Source organism: Schistocerca cancellata, chromosome 7 (assembly GCF_023864275.1).
Source record: "Schistocerca cancellata isolate TAMUIC-IGC-003103 chromosome 7, iqSchCanc2.1, whole genome shotgun sequence".
NCBI classification, from domain to species: Eukaryota; Metazoa; Arthropoda; class Insecta; order Orthoptera; family Acrididae; genus Schistocerca; species Schistocerca cancellata.
Window position 1 is genome coordinate 16,293,133 of NC_064632.1, and position 24,510 is coordinate 16,317,642.

The following is a 24,510-nucleotide window of genomic DNA, read 5'->3' on the forward strand; positions in this document are numbered from 1 at the left end:
TTTGTATTTCGGGATTCCTGTAAGAAACCCATATTTCGAATGTTGAAACCACTTTAATGCTGTCGTTGTTGTGGTGGTTTTCAGTCCGAAGACTGGTTTGCTGCAGCTCTCTGTGCTACTCTATCCTGTGCGAGCCTCTTCGTCTCCGAATAACTACTGCAACCTACTTCCTTCTGAATCTGCTTACTGTATTCGTCTCTTGGTCTCCCTCGACGATTTTTACCCTCCACACTTCACTCCAGTACTAAGCTGGCGACCCCTCAATATCTCAGAATGTGTCCTATCAATTGATCTCTTGTTTTGGTCAAGTTGTGCCACGAAGTTTTTGTCTCCCCATTTCTATTCAGTACCTCGTTATTAGTTACGTGAACGACCTATCAAATCTTCAGCATTCTTCTGTAGCACTACATTTCCAAAGCTTCTGTTCTTTTTTTGTCTAAACAGTTTATCGTCCACGTTTCATTTCCATACGTGGCAACACTCCGTACAAATACCTTCAGAAAAGACTTGCCAACACTAAAAATCTATATTCGATGTTAAAAAATTTCTTCAGAAGCGCTTTTCTTGCCACTACCGGTCTACATTTTATATCCTTTCTACTTCGACCGTCATCAGTTATTTTGCTGCCCAAACAGAAAAACTCGCCTACTACTTCAAGTGTCTTGTTTCCTAATCTAATTCCCTTAGCATCCTCTGATTTAATTTCACTCCATTCCATTATCCTTGTTTTCTTCTTGTTGATGTTCATCTTATATTTTTCTTTTAAGACACTGCCCATTCTGTTCAACTGCTCCTCCAAGTCCATTGCCGTCTTGACAGGATTATAAGTCATCGGCAAACCATAAAGTTTGTATTTCTTCTCCCTGAACTTTAATTTCTAATCCAAATTTTTCTTCGGTTTCTTTTATTGCTTTTTCTATGGACAGATTGGATAACATTGGGGATAGGCTACAACCCGTCTCACTCCCTTCTTAACCACTGCTTCCCTTGCAGACCCCTCGACTCTTGTAACTGCCGTCTGGTTTCTGTACAAGATGTAATACTTTCCCCTATATTTTGCTATCATGAACTGATCTGCACCAACTAAAGACCGTAACAGGATAATAGGTCTCATCAAGGACCAACTCGTTTCTTTAATTCCACAACCGTATCAGAACAGACGAAGTTGTGATTAAGATACAACTAAAAGACTGTTTTTAAGAGTAACATTCATTCATCAGATGCTGGAAAAGGAAAGATGACGTTCTACATAAACAACGGTATCACTTCACATCGCGAGATTGAATGTAAGGCCTCCTGGTGAAGTTGTGGGCACGTGACGCTGTAAGGGAAGTACGAGCTGAGCAGAGACGAATGGGTAATCGTTGTAGTGACCGTACTGACATAACTGACTTTGGCAACCGGCAGATTGTAACGGACTGGTGCCTGGCAACAAGCGTCTCGGAAACTGCGAAGCCGGTGGGCTTCTCGCGTGGTGCTGTCGTGAGCATCTACGGAAAGTGGTTGAGCGTCGTTGAAACCACGAGCAGGCGACACGTTGTAGGACGTCCGCGTCTCATCACGGAACGACGAAGCTGGAGACCTGCGCGCTCTGTAAAACAGGATAGGCAGCCATCTGTGGCAGGTCCGACGACAGGGGGCACTGCTGCTGCAGGCACAAGTGTTTCGGAGCTTTCCGTTCAACGTGAGCTCCACAGCACACGACCCGTACGTGTTCCCAGTTTGAGGAAACGATACGGTCAGTTACGATACCGTGCACATTGAATCATCGAGATTGTACCGTGGATCAGTGGAAATGGGTCGCGTGGTCGGATGAATCAAACCTCTTGTTACACCAAGTCGCTGGTCGTGTCCAGCTGAGCAGTTGCTCGAAACATACACCGCGCCACGATCGCAGGCCAATGGATACAGTACTCTGCTATGGTGATATTTGCCTGGGCTCCGTGGGATCTGTGGCAGTAATCGGAGGCACCTTGACAACTGTGGACTGCGTGAACATTATTGCGAGCAACCTGCTTAATGCAAATCACTGGGCCACAATTTACGTATTTGCGTGATCTGTGCGTAAGACGTCCGGTGGCTTATGCTTCCGGAAAATGCCAAGTAGTTCTCGAATACGTGGCAAGCAGAATCGCTTGATGGGCCAACAACTTGTTTTGGCTAGTGAGTGTACGTATATAATGACCTAGCTATGGCTAAAGGACATAAAATAAATAACTCTTGGCGTAAACTCTCTATAAAAACGTCGATGATTCGTTCTCTCACTGTGTCTGAGAGTGAATAAGCCGCTTCGAATGTCTATTTGGTCTGTCAAACCTCAGTGTTGACGAAACACATTTCCAAGCAAGTGATTTCTTCTTCTTTGGTATCTTACAGCTCGAGTAAATATTGGGTGGTAAGTAATGCTCACCGTACAGCGTCCGATGCATCTGTATTAAATTCTACAGTTGAAGAGTCCGAGGGGATAGTTGCAAACCTGCTGGATCGATAACATATTCTCACTATCAGGCCAGGGGCCCTTACTTGTAAGAGATACGGCCACATAGTGAGTTAACCGACACCGGCGTTTAGAGACGTAACAAGAGAAGTGGCCTACGCCAACAGGTTCCGCTACACACTGCGGATGAAACAAACTAAAAGATGCGCAGCGGCGTTTTTCCTATGCACACGAGAACTACAACAGCCCATTACCTACACCCATCAGACGCAGAAAAGGCCGCAACAATGTTACAATTTGCACGAGCGGAATAGTGCGTCCGCATAACAGCGGATTCCCTAGCGACGCTCTCGCTTAATGGAAGGACGTACCGGTTTCAAATTGCAGGTGCAATCTTTCGGGTCTCCGACGTCCCCGACGAAGTAACTACTGTGGGAAGCGTGAAATTTACGCCAGGTGCTACCTGCGTAACCATTGTGAGTACATAAAGTGAAAGCAGGCAGGCGGAGACTATGGCGGAGGAGGCGCGTGAGAAACACAGCAGTCGCCGGCTCTGCGCAAGAACGGCCCCACATAGTTACCGCGTGTAGCAAACGACTCGAGAATGCAATGGCCGGCACTCGCAAAAACGTTCAGCCAGCGGCTTGTTACTAATGGCGCTAGAGGCATGTAGACTTGCGCGCACATACTCACACACACACACACACACACACACACACACACTCTCCAGGCAGACTACACACACGTTGCTACGCTGGCGCACGCGCGCGATGTCTCCCCCCCCCCCTCCCCCACCAACCTGCCCGGTATATGCGGAGACGTATTGACACAATCTCGCTCAACTAGAGCTGTAATGCAGCAGGGCGTAACTCACCGTATAGTTCCGTCCGGTAGTAAGCGTGCACAGAGCAAAGGAATGCATGTAGTGAGACACAGTAGGGAGGAGGCAGACAGAGTTAGGGGCGGCAGGCGCGGCGCAGCTCACCTGGTGACGTGGAAGACGCCGTCCTCGTCGCCGTCGACGATGGAGAAGACGACGCTGGAGGCGCCCTCTGGCGGGGCGACCCGCGCCACCGTCGTCCCGGCCGGCGCGTCCTCCCGAACGTGGACCCTGCGCACAAGCACACACCGCTCTCACATCACCCGCATTCGATAAATTCGTTTCAGGTGGCCACAGAGCAGTAGAAGGCCTCGCGGCAAGCGTCGCGTCCGAAGATCGAACGCTCGGGCGACGACGCAGCACTGGGTCGCTGCCTCTTAGCACAGTCGCTCAGAACGCAACACGACGAGGTGACATCCAAAAGGTCGTAACAGCTGCGTGCTCTTCCTGAGGCTACGGTCCACGCCGAGACGGTATCCGGGGGAAGGAAATTTCTTCAGCCTGAATGTGAAGGGTCGGTCTTTCCCCAATCCTCCTAAATGGGTACTGGAGGCGACATATGAGGCTGGCTTAAAGGCGAGCGGTTTTCCCAGGATGATGGGCGTTTCCGAGCAACTGCTGGGAGTACACGTTTGAAACCCCTGGCAGCAGACAGTATTTTTCAGTGGAGCGACTAGCGCGAGCGAGCAATGGTCAATGAAATTGCCAGCATGTGGCGTCTGAGGCTGATTCGCCGAAAGGCCCGAATGTTAAATAATTTTGTGGAGTGGTCTACAAGTGGCGAAGTCGAGGAGTCAGCCGCCAGTCCTTGGTGCAGTATGTTATTTTGGACGGAAGTAGTGTTCTAAAGTGTGTTTCTGAAGTCAGTAGTCAGTAATTCTGTAACTACGAGAAATGGTATGTACACGACCATTTTATTGTAACGGGACAGAAAAGTTTTTAGCCCTGGAATATTGTAAACACAAGATTAGAGCCCATTCGTCATTTATGTAAAGACAGTTAAAGAGATCTGAAGATGGGTGACACTGTCCGACCGAGCGAGGTGGCGCAGTGGTTAGACACTGGACTCGCATTCGGTAGGACGACGGTTCAATCCCGCGTCCGGCCATCCTGATTTAGGTTTTCCGTGATTTCCCTAAATCGCTCCAGGCAAATGCCGGGATGGTTCCTTCCAAAGGGCACGGCCGACTTCCCTCCCCGTCCTTCCCTAATCTGATGAGACCGATGACCTCGCTGTCTGGTCTCCTTCCCCAAACCAACCAACCAACACTGTCCGAAATCGGTCAGCTTAAGATGATAAAAAAACAATAAATGTATTTTCTACAAATGAGGATGGTGTATAATCCCTGAGGACAAGTTTGTCCAGTTTTGATAGCGTCAATTAGCTGAACAGTTCACACGTTAAAATTGTGAGGGCAGACGGAATGCCTCCATGCACGCCTCGGAAACCGTGTGCTACAACGAAAAAGCTTTCATGTCGACATAGCTGTTGTTTCTATTTTTGTAGGAAGCAGGCAGATATCTTGTACAGACACTTCCGATGGTAATTATCATGGTCCAACGTGCACGATACGTAAGCCCTGCATTTCAACAGGAGACGTACAAGTTGAATCTTGAAAGTGTTGAGAATGTAAACCTAAGTATCATTCCATAAATACAAAACATTCTCCTGTCTCGTTTGATTCCTTTACAGAAGGTATCCCAGCAAGAATTCTCGATATTCAGAGATAAGACAGGAATGATCAGTAGAAGCAAAAAAGTGTAGTAAAGATGGGCTCTAAATTGCATAGCTTAAGAGGTACGAGCACTTCTTCATTGTAGATATTGTGAAACAACTCTCTTGTACTAGAAGCTCTTGGGTTCCTATACTTTGAGAGGTGGTAGTACAACCCAAAACAAGAAAAAAAAGTTCCTAGTAGGCGTGTACTCAAAAACGCATACGTTAAGAGGTATGAGCACCCGTTCCGTAGAAGAGATGCGTTTTACAATAGACAAGAGGAAGTGCTCATCGCTCCTAATGTAAGCATTTACTGAAGGTATTTGTCGAGATTGTAGCTTTGTACGGATGTGAAACGCGTACTATAAGCAGTCCAGACAAGAAGAGAATAGAAGCCTTTGAAATTTACATGTACATCCGTACCGTGCAAACCACCGTGAGGTGGATAGCAAAGGGCACGTCCCACTGTACAAATTGTTAGGGTTTCTTCCCGTTCCATTCACGCACGAAACCCTAATTATTCTAACGTTATCCTTACGACTCTTATGCGAGCGATAAGTAGGAGGTTGTAGTGTACTGCTAGTATCATCGTTTATAGCCGGTTCTTGACACTTTGTTAGTAGACTTTCTCGGGATAGTTTACGTCCGTCTTCAAGAGTGTGAGAGTTCAGTTTCTCCAGTATCCCTGTGACACTTTCCGACGGATGAAACAAATGTGTGACCATTCGTGATGCCCTTCTCTGTATTACGTTCAAAATCCGCTGTTAGCCCTATTTGGTACGGGTCCCGCACACTCGAGCAGTAGTCTAGAATCAGTCCCACGAGAGATTTGTAAGCAATTCCCTTTGTAAACTGATTGCACAACCGCACGTGGCGCTAGACAAGAATGCGGAAGATTGGACGAGTGGACGGAGTAACTAATGAAGAGGTGCCGAACAGAGTTGTAGCACAACTCGGTTAAAATAAATGATCGGTCGATAGGACACGTTGTGAGACATCAGGAAGTCATGGACGTGAGGGGAGGGTGGGTGTAAAAACCGCAGAAGGAGAGGTGAATACAGTAAATGCGTACGGGTGTCGGGACGGAAGACGCCAACAGAGACAACATTAGGTGGACTCACCGGTACTCGTCCTGGGCGAAGCGCGGGCCGCCGCCGGGGCCGCGCGAGATGCTGACGCGCACGGCGGCGACGGCGGACAGCGGCGGCCGGCCGGCGTCGGTGGCGGCCACGAGCAGCGTGACGTGTGGCGCCGCGGGCGCCGCGCTGCCGTTGGCGTACAGCGTGCCGCGCGCCTCGTCCACCGAGAAGCCGCGCGCCGCCGCCGCCGCCGCCAGCGAGAAGCGCACCGCCGCGTTCTGCCCGGAGTCCGCGTCCGTCGCGGCCAGCGTCAGCAGCGCGCGCGACGGCTCGCTCACGTCTGCAACAGGCCAGCGACGCCCGTCACCACAAAGCAATAGCGACAGCTGCGTTGTCACATTTGTCGCGAAGCGCCCTCGCCTATACCTCTTCACAGTTCAAGTACCCATCTACAGGGTGTTTCAAAAATGACCGGTATATTTGAAACGGCAATAAAAACTAAACGAGCAGCGATAGAAATACACCGTTTGTTGCAATATGCTTGGGACAACAGTACATTTTCAGGCAGACAAACTTTCGAAATTACAGTAGTTACAATTTTCAACAACAGATAGCGCTGCAAGCGATGTGAAAGATATAGAAGACAACACAGTCTGTGGGTGCGCCATTCTGTACGTCGTCTTTCTGCTGTAAGCGTGTGCTGTTCACAACGTGCAAGTGTGCTGTGGACAACACGGTTTATTCCTTAGAACAGAGGATTTTTCTGGTGTTGGAATTCCACCGCCTAGAACACAGTGTTGTTGCAACAAGACGAAGTTTTCAACGGACGTTTAATGTAACCAAAGGACCGAAAAGCGATACAATAAAGGATCTGTTTGAAAAATTTCAACGGACTGGGAACGTGACGGATGAACGTGCTGGAAAGGTAGTGGGACCACGTACGGCAACCACAGAGGGCAAACGCGCAGCTAGTGCAGCAGGTGATCCAACAGCGGCCTCGGGTTTCCGTTCGCCGTGTTGCAGCTGCGGTCCAAATGACGCCAACGTCCACTCCACGTATCGTCTCATGCGCCAGAGTTTACACCTCTATCCATACAAAATTCAAACGCGGCAACCCCTCAGCGCCGCTACCATTGCTGCACGAGAGACATTCGCTAACGATATAGTGCACAGGATTGATGACGGCGATATGCATGTGGGCAGCATTTGGTTTACTGACGAAGCTTATTTTTACCTGGACGGCTTCGTCAATAAACAGAACTGGCGCATATGGGGAACCCAAAAGCCCCATGTTGCAGTCCCATCGTCCCTGCATCCTCAAAAAGTACTGGTCTGGGCCGCCATTTCTTCCAAAGGAATCATTGGCCCATTTTTCAGATCCGAAACGATTACTGCATCACGCTATCTGGACATTCTTCGTGAATTTGTGGCGGTACAAACTGCCTTAGACGACACTGCGAACACCTCGTGGTTTATGCAAGATGGTGCCCGGCCACATCGCACGGCCTACGTCTTTAATTTCCTGAATGAATATTTCGATGATCGTGTGATTGCTTTGGGCTATACGAAACATACAGGAGGCGGCGTCGATTGGCCTCCCTATTCGCCAGACATGAACCCCTGTGACTTCTTTCTGTGGGGACACTTGAAGGACCAGGTGTACTGCCAGAATCCAGAAACAATTGAACAGCTGAAGCAGTACATCTCATCTGCATATGAAGCCATTCCGCCAGACACGTTGTCAAAGGTTTCGGGTAATTTCATTCAGAGACTACGCCATATTATTGCTACGCATGGTGGATATGTGGAAAATATCGTACTATAGTGTTTCCCAGACCGCAGCGCCATCTGTTGTTGATAATTGTAACTACTGTAATTTCGAAAGTTTGTCCGCCTGAAAATGTACTGTTGTCCCAAGCATATTGCAACAAACGGTGTATTTCTATCGCTGCTCGTTTAGTTTTTATTGCCGTTTCAAATATACCGGTCATTTTTGAAACACCCTGTACATTTGAACAAGCGAGCAACAAAGTGCGCGCTAGAGCGAACGGAAAAAGTCGTGCTCGGTTAGACGCACCACAAAGCGCACATCAGATACCGAGCAACTGTTAAGGAGACCAAAAATCTAAAGTCACCACCCTCCCATTCACACAAACAGTGCACGCAGTCTGTCTCCATACAGAGTAAATTCGAGTTGCCAAATTTGTGAAAATGTTCGCGTAGCGTGTATCTGAGGAGAAACACGGTAACCTGCCCGGTATTCACACCGTGGGATGAGAAGAAGCGGCCTAAAAACCACATCCGGGCTGGCCCCTCGTCGTTAGGCTGCCGGATGGGTTCGATCCGGGGCCGGCGAACCTCCCCGTCCCGGAGCGGTCGTACTAACGCGCGCGGCTGCCCGGAGCGGTCGCACATCACGACTGCGTGCACAGAGGGCAAGTTTTCGTGGCGTCGCTTACTACGTTCTTGCCTTCTATCCATTATACAGAGTGGACATTAACAAAACCGGTAAACTGTGGGCTCTGATTCCTGACCGGAAACGGATGAAAAAAAAGGTGCTTTCAGCACGTGTTCGTAAATGGACGGTGTGCGTGCAGCGACGACAAATAGTCCCGGAACACAGTGCAGAGCTCCATCGCATCCACTTCACAACAGGTGTTCCAAGTGGTCTCCTCGCGATGCGATCACGCGACGCATCACGAATTGCCGCACCTTGTTGGCGGGCCACTTGCCTGCAGCTTGCACTAGGGTTCGTCCCAATATCCTTCACAACTGTGTCGTCCAAATGTGGCGTACGCACACTTCGCCGGCTCCCTGCACGTTCGTCTGCCGTGATCACATGTTGTGTGGTGGCGTTCCTGTCTGTGAGGGGACTTGTTTTCATTTGGCCGTGCTCACTATCGACCGTTTCCAACTGCTTGGCCCTAGGAAAACACTATCTCGGCTTCTTCAAAAAATGGTTCAAATGGCTCTGAGCACTATGGGACTTAACATCTGTGGTCATCAGTCCCCTAGAACTTAGAACTACTTAAACCTAACTAACCTAAGGACATCACACACATCCGTGCACGAGGCAGGATTCGAACCTGCCAACGTAGCGGTCGCGCGGTTCCAGACTGAAACGTCTAGAATCACTCGGCCACATCGGCCGGCTCGCCTTCTTCGCGATGTGCATATCAGACTATTGTGTGGTGCTTACAGCACGCTGCGTTAATCTCACAGCCTGCAACACACGAGGAACACACGACACGTCGTCAGAGGAACTTTCATCTGTCAGCGCCATGTACTGTGCCAACGATGCATTTCCGGACACATGTTTATTGGACCTTTTCTCCTCCATTTCCAGTCCAGAATCCCTCCCTGCAGTTTGTCGGTTTTATTAATTTTCACCCTGTATACACTGGAAGTGAAAAGCACGAAATGAACCATTATCGCTGAAAAAAAAGTAGATGAAGAGACAGAAGAGGGCGGACGTCTGACATTTCTTCGGAAAAGTACCTTCTTTTAGGCTTTTAGAGGACCAACATTCGTTTCGAAATTGAGATTGAGCGAAGATAACTGGCAATTCCTAATAGAGTACGTTCAACAGAAACTTCGGAAGCAGACAGTTATTACTTCTGACGAGTTAACGGACACTGGTCAACAGAGGTCTGTAAAAATCTATACTTCTGCTACGTAAACAGGCTCACTGCCTGTACCATTTCCATTCGACGTCTCAATGACATGCCTTTCTCTGCGGCAACAGTCTTCTAATGTGCGGCATATTTCGAATAATGCCCTAACGCGTTTGTCCCTTTTGTCATAATCTTCATTTCTGATGCCAGAAAGCCGCGGCTTCAGTTCATGTTGTTCAATTAAAACACTTGCGTATGTTTTGTACCAAGTTGCCGTGTTGCGCCTTCTTTCTTCTCGAAATCACTTTGTCAGCGCGGCGCGAGAGCACTATAAGTGCATAGGTGCTTTACCTCTCGGAGGCACGCGTTTCGGCTTCTATCGTAAGCATTCGTATGACATCGCGTGCCGTTCCAGGCACGGATATAGAATTGCCTTCGGTTCATTGGAACATGCAGCAGCAGGATGGGGGTAGCGAGTCTAGACACTCTGCACAACTTCACGGACGCTTGTGCGATAAAATGAACGTGTAAAAAAGCACTTCAGCCAATTTCATTCCAAATATCGAAACTCCAAATCGTTAAAATGATTGTAAAATGTTTACACATAATCCACGGTACCTTTGAACGGGATCTGTCTGTATTAGCTATGTAACGACGTTCAAAATCTGCAGAACCGTTACGGACACACCTTGCGCCGCAGCGTTGTCACGTGACTTTAGGAGCCAATGTATGTAGGCGACAAAATAACTGTTCTGCAGTTATCACTTAAACTGGCGAACTTACAACTACTCCCGGACTACGGCCTTAAGATCATCGACAGCTTTTGGCACAATAGGCGTATACTAGTGAAGATCGAGGGGCAACGCTCTAGCCTCAAAGTTCTCACAGACGGCATCCCTGAAGGTTCTGTCTTTTCTCCACTACTCTTTGCCATCTGTGTCAATGACATTCCGCTATTGCTTCGGGTGGTGCTTGCCCAATTCGCGGACGACACCGTCTTGCTGACCAGTCGCTCGCGTAAAACGTCATCTCGCCAGGGTAGAACACTGGGCCAACTAAAATGGAGGTACTGTCAATGCAGACAGGACGAGAGCGATGATCTTCACTCGACGCCGCCCGGATTTGACAGAGAGCTGATTCTTCACCATCAGGAAATCCCTTGGAGCAATCACGTCAAGTACCTTGGGAGCACATTCGACAACGAGTTACTTTTCGAACCGCATGTACAGGATAAGAGGATCAAGATTTCACGGCTCATCTGCACACTACGCCCCCTACTCGCCAGCTCGCAGATGAACGTCAATACGAAACTTCGTCTTTACAGGGCAACAGCCTTCCCAGTCATTTTATATGGTTGTTCCACGTGGGGGAACCATCCGGACTCTGCAAAATCGATGTCTTCGACTCATTCTTGAGGCGCTTAGGCGGGAAAGAATCCGTGATCTGTATGAAGAGCTTAACCAACCAACCGTCGAGGATAGCAAGTTCATGGACGAAATATAAGCCCTAGGATTGACGTCACGTCTCCTGGAAAATGTTGGGTCACATCAGCTCCGAAGTGTTGGCACCGGTTCCGGCTGCCTCGGGCGATTATCGAAATCCGACAGGACTTAAGGCTCCGTGCTCTTATCAAGATTGCGATAAAGTTACATCTCGACCATCCACAAAGGAAGTCCAGCAGTTGCACAGAACCGTTTTTTGTGGTTGTGACCTAAGTTGGTAGCACTTCGTTACAACCTTTAAAAAAGTTGTTTTAGGCAACTGCTCACTTCATAGAAATCCCTACTCTATTACCGAAGCTGAATACTGGATTAGCTGATGTCTGTTTACACGATAAGTCCAACAATAATCATACTGCGATGTCAAAGACAATCGGGTAATGGATCACAGCATAAAAGCTACAATGCAGGCAGGTAATGCTTGAATGTTGTGTACAAATTTTGAAGACCCACGTAACAATATCTCCAGTTGGCGTTATCATGTTATGTCTTCACAACCGTGTGCGCAGATATAACGTGCACGTATCTTTGCTTGGAATTCGTGTTATTACCCGATTCTCATTGACATCACAGAATGATTACCGTTTTTTTCTTGTGTAAACAGACATGTCAAGAGTTTATGTTAAAAACAGTATGTTTTTTACGATTCCCTTCAGTCCAAGGAACTATTTTATAAGAACTATTTTACAGGCGTTTGATCCAACGATGACTTTAGTGAATCTTTTAGACGCCGAGGTAATGTGAACGTATATTTTTGTATACTGGTATCCCAAGAGGAATGTTCAGTATTCAGGGATATGGCAGAAACGACCTTTAGAAGCGAAAAAGTAGGTTTTGTTGTTCAAACTTTTCTGATAGTATTCAGCGTGAAATGCGAGGACGTATCGAGAGGAACAGTAAACGCTTTATGTCTTACAGAGCCGCGCCGATTCCTCGGGGCAGTTTCTAATTGAGGGCCCAAAGAAGAAACATCCAGCAGGGACTGCAGCCTTCAAGTAATAGTTGATACAATTAACGACATACTGTCAGAGTAGAGATGTTCCGCGGCGTAACAACCAAACTGCGTGACCTCTTCGGTCCGCAGAAGAGCCTAGACGTTAATCTACGTCACCGCGCCGGAGATTATTTACATAGAGTGCGAGTGGCGAGGCGTCGGCTGAGCCCGCCTAATTAACTGGCGTCGTCGTCCTCGGAGCGGCGTCGTCGTCTGCGTGCGCCACAGTCCGCCTGCCGCGGCCCCGCGCCGCCGCCGCCGCCGCCGATTCAATGCAAAGTGCCCCGCGAGCCCAAAAACGAAAGCGAGAGTGGCCGCCAGAGGCGAGAAACCAGCCTCGCCAGTGGCCGCGGTTCGCTTCTCGGCGAGGTCGCCCGCCAACTTTGCGTCCGCCGCGGAGCCTTTCGTGAAGTAGGCTGAGGCACAAGTGTCTGAAGAATACCGCCAGGGAACTGCATGTTGCCAGTCGGCGCTGGTTGCTCGTATGCCAGTTGCAGATATGATAAGTCCACGCACCGAGGTAGCCGACGCGGAGGCAGAAAAAATATTCACTCGATGCTCCGCGCACTCCATAATTTGTTTTATCCAAACGGAATTTCGACTAAACGCGGCTAGCCAAGTAACTTCCCCGACGCAAGTACGATACACCCCGAACAGTTACCTATACGACTTATTTGTAAAACATTGGTATAATTCCGAATCCGGGTTGAAACCGAGCTAGTAATACGCTATATTCAACCAAACTATACATAATTTGCAGCAGGTTTCAGAGTCACAGGCATTTTAGTTCGTCGTAATAGTATGACAAGGCCGAGTGCTGTGTTGCTTTTAAGGCTTTACTAGAAATCGCCACGAGGGCACTGAGACGACAACATCGTCTGCTTCGCGCACCAGCCCCATAAACGCACACTGTACGATGTAATTTTTTTCACAGAATTGATTGGAAGGTTGGTTGGTTGATTAATTTGGGGGGCGGGGGTGAGGGGCCAGATAGCGAGGTCATCGGTCTCATTGGATTAGGGAAAGATGGGGAAGGAAGTCAGCCGTGCCTTTTCAAAAGAACCAACCCGGCATTTGCCTGAAGCGATTTAGGGAAATCACAGAAAACCTAAATCTGGATGGCCGGACGCAGGTTTGAATGTCGTCCTCCAGAATGCGAGTCCAGTGTGCTAACCACTGCACCACCTCGCTGGCTTCACAGAATTGAAACGCCGAAGCATTCCGCCAGATGCTTTCTCTTTCCCAAATGGAGACTCGGCTGGTATCTGCGAGCGTTAATTTCATTGTCAAACTGAGAGAGAGAATCAACACCAATTCCGTGATCATTTGCAGAAATAACTGTCTGTCGAAGTGACACTTACGTTGACACTACTTGTATTCAATGTGAAATGCGTATCGGATACCTGTAAATGTCTCGCTGTTGGTCATAAATGCTGCTGGCGGAAACGTTAATCTCCTTCTCGACACTGCTCGTAATCAGTTAATTGTTCAGTCCGCACGTAACAACCAGTTTTCGCTTCTCAGTTTAATATCGCTACTCCATCATACTGGTCCAAACCCGTCGATCCGTAAGGCGATACCAGTGGATGGTACCATCAATTTAGCCGGTAATTACACTTGAATGGCGACAGCGCGCTGCAAGTGACTCCCGACACACAAAGGATGTTCCGCCACGCTGGGAACCCACATCCGACACTAGTCCACGCCCAGCTATTACATTATTTGCTTCCAACGTAGAGCCCGACTGACATGTTCCACGAAATTACCGTACCCCGTGTTGTCCGCGCAGTTTCCTTTGTGTCGGCTACCTGCTGCTGGGCGAGGTGGTGGCCAGAGAGAGAATATGTCAGAGGCCTGTAGACGTTGTCGCCAGATGTCTGCGTTCGGCAGCCAGCCCTCGCTGCGAACCGAGAAGGTTTAAACAATAATTGATATTCGGTGCGACTTACACGAGCCCTTGTGTCTTAAAGGGCGAAGCTCTCCGAGAGAGACTTAAGAGCACTGCGCGGTAGGTCTTTCTTTCCAGTTTCCGTCAGCACGAAACAGATTTAGCTCTCTGGAGCAAGGATTTTATACTTGCTGTTCTTCATGAAAAGGGTGTATTATTTATGACGAGGGAATGCTAGGAATTTTTTTTTTTTTTTTTTTTTTTTTTTTACTGGTATGCAAACACAGAGCTGTGCATATCCTTATGTGTAACCACCGTGTGAATTAGGGACAATAGAGCATGATTTATAAAATTTGTTATGGAATTTACGAATGCATGGTCTGGTTTCGATATGAATTAATGCAGCCTTCTCACGTTTCCTGCTGCATGAAGCGGTTAAATTCTTACGAACTGTCCTACGACTACTCTTCGGCCATTGCCAAGTGGCAACTAATTGCCATGTCGTTGATGGCCTTGTCTTCACATAGCTATTTGTGATACTTGAGAACTTTCGACTTCATAATGGCTATCACTATCAGTATCATCTATGGAGATGAGACGGAACCTCGATATCCATTTTTGAGTTCCGCAGTCTTGAACACGGCATATGTCAATTCAGTAACCTACGAGTGAGCAATAGAGTTTACAGTCGATGGTTTTTAGGTTATAAAAAGATTTAGACAAATCTCTTCTACTTGCATGGTAGTAAAGAAGATAGGCCGCGCGAGTTAACAAGACACATGATACTGAATAAGTGGCGAATACACACTACCGATACTTCCCAGAAGAATCACACAACAAAACCCAGTATATCGCACCGCAGCTAACTACGAGAACACCATGAAGTGGCAAACACAAGAGCATCTCGCGGCTGTTGAAGGTGATTCCTCTATTTAATGTGGCACTGCATACACATTGTACCAATATGCCACTAAAACAAATAGTGAAACTATGTCGTACGATGGTAGCCATTAATATATACTACCATAATGCTTCCTGAGAATGGATTAAAATGGTTCAAATGGCTCTAAGCACTATGGGACATAACATCTGAGGTCATCAATTCCCTACACTTAGAACTACTTAAACCTACCTAACCTAAGGACATCACACACATCCATGCCCGAGGCAGGATTCGAACCTACGACCGTAGCAGCCGCATGCTTCTGGACTGAGGCGCCTAGAACCACTCGGTCACAGCGGCCGGCAAATGTGTTAAAGATGTGGTACGTTAATTTGGTCGATTCCTAGAATACAACAGCAGATAGTCTGGAAATTCTTTAGAACTGATAGAACCTGTTTGCTTTCAACAGAAGAAGTGATACTCGCAAGTGGATTTCGAACCATGTTTTAGCAGAACATATAAAACAAAAAGACAAACGTGTCAATGAAACGGCTGGAAAGGTGAAACCAGGAGACAACAGACTTCGCTTTTCAGAGTACACTGATAATTTCATTGGCATTATCAATATCTTGCTCCTTCTGACGGGTGCTATCGTCATAGAAAAAACTCCGCTTGTTTCCGCTGGGTCAAATGGGAAAGTTAACATCTTGCGGACATCGAGGTCATTCAAGATGGACCACTATCTGGGGCGGAAAAAAGTGGGGAACGACGATGACCATTGGCTATTTTTCAGTTTTTATTAGCATTTGCGGGGATTATTTCGAGTAGAGCTGTTCGCTGGAAGAATCCCTAGTAAAGAATCTCACTGGTATTACCATGTTCAATAGGGAGAACATCGCTGCAAAAAGACCGAGTGCGCATCGATTTGGTAATTGGAGTTGATCGATCTCGAGTTAGCAATTGAGCAGAACTGACATCAAACACTGAACTCTGTTTCTGACAACGACTGCAATGAAGGATGCTATGCATAAGTGTAAGGTTTTTATTGAAACATAACGGGCACACGGGCATAAAGAAATATACTTGAAACAGGAATAAAAGTTCCACACATAAAATACGCAGAGCTCGACGATGATTAGTTAAACAGAGTTGGCGAAATGCGGCTCTTTTTTAAATCGTGATAAGCAAAATAGTTCATTTTTCTCGTGGATTTACTCCTAACTATACGAACGACAATAAAAATAAGTATAAGAATACACAGGACAAAGAAAAGACAAAAAAAGCATTAATAAAAGACGCCAAGTGTTGGAACGGGACAGCAGAAAAGTGACTGGGTCGGCTTAGGCGGCTGTAAAACACTGCGGCAGACATTTGTGAGCCCTTTCAGCTTAAATGAGGGAGAAAGAGAGAAAAGAACCGTTAATTCGTGTTGCTTTTAATTTAGAGCACGCAAGCCGTGGCGAATTGCGGTGTGGTTTATGGCGGCGGACCGTGGTCGGCCCACTTGGGGCAGCCTCCATTTTAGAGAACACTACGGCACGAGGAGCACGTGTTCCAACCTAGGAATAATCAAACGCATAGAGACTGAAGCTCAGCGCTCGTCTAAGTTTCCATTCTGAATCTGAGTGAAAGTAAAGTAAAATAAAATCGGCCCCGCATTTATAGTGCACGAGCACTGTGGTCTACGATTCTTTTCACTGGAGGAATTCTGACACATACAGAGAGCTACTGATATTCCAGCAAACATTATCGGGTTTTCTGCTGTTTGTGGTGTAAAAGGCCTTCGCTGTCCTTAGAGACAGCAAGTTCTGTAGACTGTACGAAACAGTACGTCGTTGCTGGACACTCCGTTTCTTATGGTTCTAGTTGTCGATGCCAGCTATCAACTTTGTTGTACGGTTGGTCGCGATTTCTGTATATTTCGAAAAGCAACGTTTGTGATGTAAGTCTGTCATATGGATGGTGAAATAAGGCAAGATGTATGGGACATGTCTACATTTGAGATAAAAGGTAGGAAGGAAGTGAGGAAGAGGGGGAAATAAATGTTGTGTTCACATCCAGATCAGGGTATTTGAAATGGAATTTCAGCTCAGGCAGGCAATGATAAATAACTTAAGTAGTTCAAGCAAATTGCAGTGAGCAAATAAATGACGACGACAGGAAGTATATTTGAACTTGTTTCTTAAGAATTCATTTCAGTGTCGTAGATATTACGATATTCAGAGCCTCTCTGTATTCATAGCATAGTGGAAACTTGCAATTGTTTTCCTGTACGTTTGCCTAGGTACTTTATTATCACGTAATGGAAGAGCAAGGCGTTCCTGCAACTACGTTTCTCCTTTTTTCCCTTTTAGTGCTCTCGAGGACCACTGAGCCTTCACGACACACCGAGACACCTCCACATGCAAGTCAGGTACTGGAAGAATTTGAAATAGTCTGCTACAGAAGAGTGTCAGTACTTAATGACCAGATGAGGTACGAAAACTTGTCTGTCTAAAACAGGAGATTACACAAGTATGTGGAAAACACGTGCATGAAGAGCCCCTCAGGGAACTTACGATTTGTGATTATGTGCGTGGTGAGCACGGGGCCCCAAGCTATTGCAACACCTACTTTCTTTCTTGTGCTGAAATCTCTCATCTCAGACTAGTCTTCCTTTCCTTATTTACTTTCTCATGATGACAGCCTTTGATGTTGGCCCAGCTATCCCCTACGTTCTGCTTTCCTTTCTCGACATAATCATTTACATTACATCATTTCTTGGCTGAAGTAATTTTTGGTCCGCTTCTGGGTTTGACCTTCATTCTCCAAATCCTTTTGTAAAGTGTGACAGATTGGGGCAGAACACCTTAAATAGGCACTGCAGGCACTGTAGGCAGTGTTCAAGATTATCTGCACACAACAACTGTGTAGACTCGTAAATGCGCTTAAAAGCCAAAGTGGCAGCCAATACAATTTGGTGGGGTCGTTATGTGTCCTTTCGGTAGAGCCCCTGACACCGCAGGGGTTACAATGCTAACGCCCGAGCAGCTAACTTCCCACGTATGCCAACGATGAGATACCTGTCGTCTTGGGGCATGAGGTCTCCCAGCAACGGTCATCATGCCAGATGACCTTTCCCGTGGGTCGATGACACTTGTGTAGAAAGTTCTTGATTTGAGCAGGTGGCATTAGGGCGGACGTTTTGCACGTGAAACAAACCAAATTAAACCAAACCAACAGCCACCGTTCTGATCCGAGCGTCTCATGAGACGAGTATAGAACGTTCATTGTGGACAGTTACAATCCTACTGCTTCCCCTACCCTGGCTACGCCATGGGAAGAGGGACAAGCCACATGCTTAGGAGTGAACCAATTTACCCAATACTTAGTATGTACTCGAACTGATGCAATAAAGCCATTATTTTTTATGGAACACAATGAAGATAAATTCGAAAAAGCTGAATCATTGGGGAAAATGTGGAATGGATCATTACTAGTTAAACGATCCTCTGGTGTACAAACTACAGCTCTTCAGGCATGTGAACGTCTGGGTGACACACTACTGATCATTACTCCATACAAAACTTTAAATATGGGCCAAAGAGTCATTTTCCACCGAGACCTTACTCTCTTCTCAGACGAGGAGCTACAGGCTAATCTTGAGCAATGAACTGTACATTTTGTCTGATGCGTCCAAAAGGTCCAAAGGGTAATAGAACAGATACAGACACGTGGTGTACATGTGTGACGTAAAACAATAAGTCTCATTGCCCATCGGGTGCTTCCGATACGCGCAATGTAGTCATCTGTGATACCACTGCATGGCGGAGCCAAAATGCAGAAACAGCAGACGATCAACCACAAAGATACTTCTTATGAAAACCTGCCTTGGTGTGTCAATTGTATAGAAGATCATTCTAATCGCTCAGTAGTTTACCTAGATACAACAACATAAATCTATTGACCACCTGTAATAAACTGAGGCATCAAAAATATATGAATCCCTGCATCCTGTTGGCATGATAATCAATCATAAGAAAGTCACAGCCATCACCCACACTACCTCGTTTTTTTTCTTTTCCCAACCAGATCATCCACTGTCCTCCTCTCTTGCGGTTACTGTGGCAACAGTCACAAAAGCATCTTCCAACTCCAGAAACAACAGGGTTGCTCCTTTGGACCCTCTCCCCAGAGGTTCACGGATCACAGGCCTGACGACAACTAATGGCTGAAGGAACTGCGGCATCTGGATGCCAGGGCTGTCCACTCTTCATCTGTACCCGCACTCCTCGTGGAGAGGCCCTTCCGGGAACCTCAACCACCAAAAGCTGCAAAGGAAGAGGAAGAGAAAGAGAAAGACAGAGAGGATGAGGAGGAGAAGAATAATGGAGACAAGACTAGTCCAGTGACCCTGGAGGTGCCAGATCACCTCTCCCCCACCCTCCCCCCACGCAGGCAGATTCCGAACGAATGCTCATTGATTCGGTTCCATCCCCATTGGTGACAGATACTGACTCTGAGGAATGACCAGTCTTCCTAGCATTTTTACATCTTACCTGGGCACCTCTAATGTGATCATTCAGTGGAACTGTATCGGACGTTACTGTCACCTGCCAAAACTACAACACTTGCTTCCTCCTCTTCTTCAGTTTGCATAGCTCTACGAGAAACATATTTCACTAATGACCATTCCCGTATGCTCCGTATTTATCGTGAATTCTGTCGAAAGTCTGCTGCCGCTGAGACAGCATCTGGCTGGCTCTATACATTGGTTCACACAGATTTTGAGTGGATTCTCCTTCGTACCAAGTTGGAAGCAATATTGGTGTGATTGTGAACGACCTCGGCGATCACTATTTGTAATATTTATTTACCTCCAGCAGGCGGCTTACTAACAATGAACTGGCCAGCTCAATCCAATAACTGCCCCCTCCACTTTTCTCCTGCTTGGGACTTCAATGTGCAACACTTTCTGTGGGAGAGTACCGCTTCATCTAATAGGAGGCTTCTTACTCATCATCTTACTAACAGTAAATTGTGTGTCATCAGTGATGGTACTCCTACCCAGTTCGGTGCCGCCCTGCCGTTCTCACGGCTTTCCTGCATTAGTCACCACATGACGAACCTTGTGACAATGGCCACTTTCTAATTATCCCGTCACCTTCTTGCCACGACCAGACGGACTGACTATCACGTCTGTCGCTTCGAAGAGTCAACTGGCAGTTGTTTGCCTCTGTTGTTATTTCGTCCCCTCTCTGTCAGACTGCATCGACGATGATGTGCAAGACGTCTCTGATGAGACCATCTGCACCAGTGGAACTGCTATTCCCCTTTCTACAGGTTACAATTCTTCTCATGACGACTCTACGACGTACATAATTTAAAAAATCACGCACGACGAGTAATACTGTTACTGTTAATGCCCTTCATTATAATGCCACCTCCCCCCCCCCCCCCCCCACCACACGCACTTCTCCCAGCACCTTGTTGTACATAGTCCTATATTGAAAGTTGTTCTTTCTGGATAGCTATTGTCGCTGCAATTTCAGTGTTCTTCTCTTTCTTTACGTCTCCCATTTCTGATTATATGCTAAGCAAATGAACTTTAGTATTACAGTATTGTTGAAATATTTCGCTTTGTAACTTGTGCTCTGCACTTATACCTCTGTAAACATGAAGGGTAGTTTTTGCACTGCGGACATAGTTCACTCTTTTCCCCTGCTGCCGCCGTGACTCACCGGGCAGCGTGGCCTCGTAGTGGGCGCGCGAGAAGACGGGCGCGTTGTCGTTGACGTCGGACACGGAGACGGTGAGCGTGGTGGCGGCGCGGTGCGCCGTGTCGGAGGCGGCGACGCGCAGCCGGAACTGCCGCCGCTGCTCGAAGTCGAGGCGGCGCACGAGCGTGACGCGCCCGCTGAACCGGTCCACGCTGAAGAAGCCCTCGGCGCCCGGCTGCTCCTCCAGGCTGTACGTCAGCGGCGGGTTCGTGTCCACGTCGTTGGCCGTCACCGCCGTCAGCACCGCGCCCACTTCCGTGCCTGCACACACACCACACGGCCGTTTACACACCCGCGCACCGTCGCGTCGCATCGTGTTCGGAGCCGACCTGTGTCATCTAGAAAATGTATTTAGGAAACACCGAGAGTCGCTGATGATAAATGGTTCAAATGGCTCTGAGCACTATGGGACTTAACATCTGAGGTCATCAGTGCCCTAGAACTTAGAACTCTTAAACCTAACTAACCTAAGGACATCACATACATCCGTGCTCGAGGCAGGATTCAAACCTGCGACTGTAGTGGTCGCGCGGTTCCGGACTGAAGCGTCTAGAGCCGCTCGGCCACCGCGGCCGGCTCGGCTAATGATATACACATTTATTGTAATGCTGTGCACGTAAGAAGGCAGGTGCGGGGTGATTTCCAGCGGCAATATGCAGCAGGGGAGTGCAAGAAATCACGTCTCTCATACAAATCACTGTGACTGAAAAGTCACAGTTTTCCAGATTAACAAATTTACAGTGTCTACCGACAATTTCAGTCACAACAAGAAGTCGCAAGTAGCAACTAGCACCTAAAGTACCGTTTAACACTCAAATGCGTGTGCCATGTGTTTGGCCGAAGTTCGTACTTCTTTCTGAGAACCCTGTGTCACGCTATCGAGTGCGGCTGCGATTTCGGTGACGAGTCGCAACTAGAGATCGCAGGTAACAACTAAAATTAGCGTTTAACATTCCGCCCTGTGCCATCCGTTGACCGACGTTCGTACTTCGTTCTAAGAACCTCGTGTCTCGTGCTATGTACAACCCAGCTATGATAGGATAAATGAACCAAGATGCTAGTATGTTCCTCGGGAATTTTACACTTAGTGTTTTGATATGTTTGGCTACAATGGACCCTTCGTGCCTGTACCAAATCAGAAGGTAGCTGGCCAATACCTGGGCCTGCGACACTGTGTGCACTCGGAAGCTCTTAGCGGGGAACAGTGCACTTCAAGAACATGTAGTTAGTAGAAACTCAGAAAACCTCGTTCCAAAAGAGCTCTGACTAGTCAGTCTGTAGTTGCATACTTCTGGCGTTGTTACCTTTGCGCCTTGTTAACTTACTTTGCACAGCCGCACTTCTATTTCACGCTCTATGTGAATAGCCGAAGTTTAGGCGTTATTTTACTTGTTTTAGTGATTCTCTGTGCCGTGACGACCTTCGCGCTCACATTCGTGGCATTATATGTATCGTGTATACTCTCGATTTGTTAACAGGTTACAAAATTGGACACAATGCTACATGTTTACAGTTTTTACTTGTATACATCTAATATTTTTAAGTACGTGTATCCTAACAAGTAACAAAATGTTCAAATGTCTGCGAAGTCTTATGGGACTTAACTGCTAAGGTCATCAGTCCCTAAGCTTACACACTACTTAACCTAAATTATCCTAAGGACAAACATACACACCCATACCCGAGCGAGGACTCGAACCTCCGCCATGACCAGCCGCACATTCCATGACCGCAGCGCCAGAGACCGCTCGGCTAATCCCGCGCGGCTGACGAGTAACAGAGTCTATTGTTACGTCCCTATTAATTACACTCATACGTTGTATTGTTTGTGCTTCATAATAGCGTAACCCTAAATTGCAATGGCCAAATAAAAACTTCTACAGCTACAACCGACAAATGACGTCTTTTAAAGTTTCGTGTGTGGTATACCTGTTTGATACGTGAGTCTGACTCTTTGCCTCCTTGCCACCACAGTGTAACAGTTGGTCGCACGGAAGTACCTGTCTGCCTCGCCACTCTAACTGTTGACTACCTCGTGCCTGGTGACCCTACGCGCGCGAGATTAGAGGAGGCTCGTGACAAGGGCGTCTGTGCCAGCGGGGGCGCGGGGTAGCGGCCGGCCCTTGGGATGCGCCCCGGCGGCAGCAGGCGTGGCGGTCGCTTGTGGAGGAGCTGCGTGCAGAGCCGCCGTAATGACGCCATCTTCAGTCCTTTGTCATCGCCTCCGCCCCCGCCTCCGCCTCCGTCGCCTTGAACCCGGCCGCCCGCACTCACTCGCCGCTCTGCCCTTCCCAGTTGGCAGCACAGTCTGTGCTCCAAATTAAAAGCGTATTCGTAGGTGCAAGCGTTTATTTATAGGAATGTGTAAACTACGATTGGAAAGACAAATTAAAAACAGTTATCTGCGGCAGTCATTTGTATTTTCTTCCACGTATAACATAATAAGTAATATACTTTTCCCCTGTTCTCATAAAATCTGTAAGCTTCTCTTTTCAAATCGGCAATATGCACTCTACTCGTCACTCGCCACGATTCCTAAATGGAGGCACATGCTCACTACTTACGAGGGCGTGCCTCCGACTTTTTTATGTGAAAACTCCTAAAACTAATAACAAACGTTATGAACAGTCTACAAATTTTTTGTTAGTGTCTACGAATTAATCTATTAACGCGGTGACGAACATTTTTCTCCGAACGAGAGAGCAGTTATTTTGACTTCGTTGAAGGTGCCAATTCGGAACTGTGTGGGCGATTATCGATGACAGCGAAGCCGAGGTGTCTGCTTGTACGTTGTCTGGCATTGTCGTGCTGGAGGAGAGGGTGCTCCGTGTGTGGACGAACTATTCGAATTCGAAACTCGACTACGGCGCGGTGTTCTCAAGCACCGGCATAGTTACACTACACACTGCCATGTTACACGATACAATTCGGGTGTCTCTAGCGGAAGATCGCTGCAAATATGTAGACGTGAAGAATAAAGGCGAAGAATGTTAATAAATTTTCCTTTATTTAAAAAGGTTTTAGCTGTCAGGTAAAAAAAAAAAAAACAGAGGCAGTGCTGTTCAGTACGCCCTGATACGCTCTGGCACGGAAAGGACGTCACGTTTTAAAGTTTCGTCAACAGCGACGTCATTGAGGATGAAACATTATCTCAGTTGTACAAAGATGGACCGTGAAACACATGTAGGTGTAAGATGGGACCATAAAACTTCAGAAAACCAACCTTTGAAAGTCCTAGGCGCGAATATAAATCTCCCTTGTTCCCTATACGAATTGAATGCTTTAACCACTGTGTCAGATACCTCTATATGTATCGTGGCGAACATGTTTACACTGTTTCATCATCAGTGGTAATGTCAGTATCAACTTAATGACTTCCAAACGATTAATATTCAATCATTACAAAAAAGGGACACAACGTTCAAATATTCTTCGAATTTATCAGATCAGGGGGTGTACGAGTTATTTTGTGAAAAATACGGGTGAGCAGTTGTCCTCATTCGAGCTCGGAGTTTACATTTCTTCGAATCCCAAGTAAAATTTAATTTTCAAACTGTATGATTAGCGCTAGAGATAGAGGCCGTTTTCCTTCAGCAGTCCTGTGAAAGTGTTCTGCCAGCCACAGATCACTGCGTCTTCGCCAGTCACACAGTGGGACACAAGGAAGCTGCCCCGCAGCTCGCCTACTGAACTGGCGAGTTGCCTCTAATGCAGGCTGCGTGTGGCTGTGAAAGCACTGCTTGTGCCGTCATTCCCTCTT

The 24,510-nt window shown here is 47.3% G+C and overlaps 1 protein-coding gene across 1 annotated transcript in view; it reads right to left on the reverse strand.

Annotated features, from left to right (window-relative positions):
• Nucleotides 1-24,510, reverse strand: part of LOC126092406 (protein dachsous-like) — a gene marked incomplete at its 5' end in the record, with an annotated part of 322,105 nt that overhangs the window by 13,687 nt on the left and 283,908 nt on the right. Inside the window, 3 exons of the mRNA XM_049907980.1 lie at nt 3,423-3,548; nt 6,156-6,453; nt 20,712-21,011. Of these exons, the coding sequence (XP_049763937.1) occupies nt 3,423-3,548; nt 6,156-6,453; nt 20,712-21,011 (724 nt within the window). The remainder of the gene's footprint in view (nt 1-3,422; nt 3,549-6,155; nt 6,454-20,711; nt 21,012-24,510) is intronic.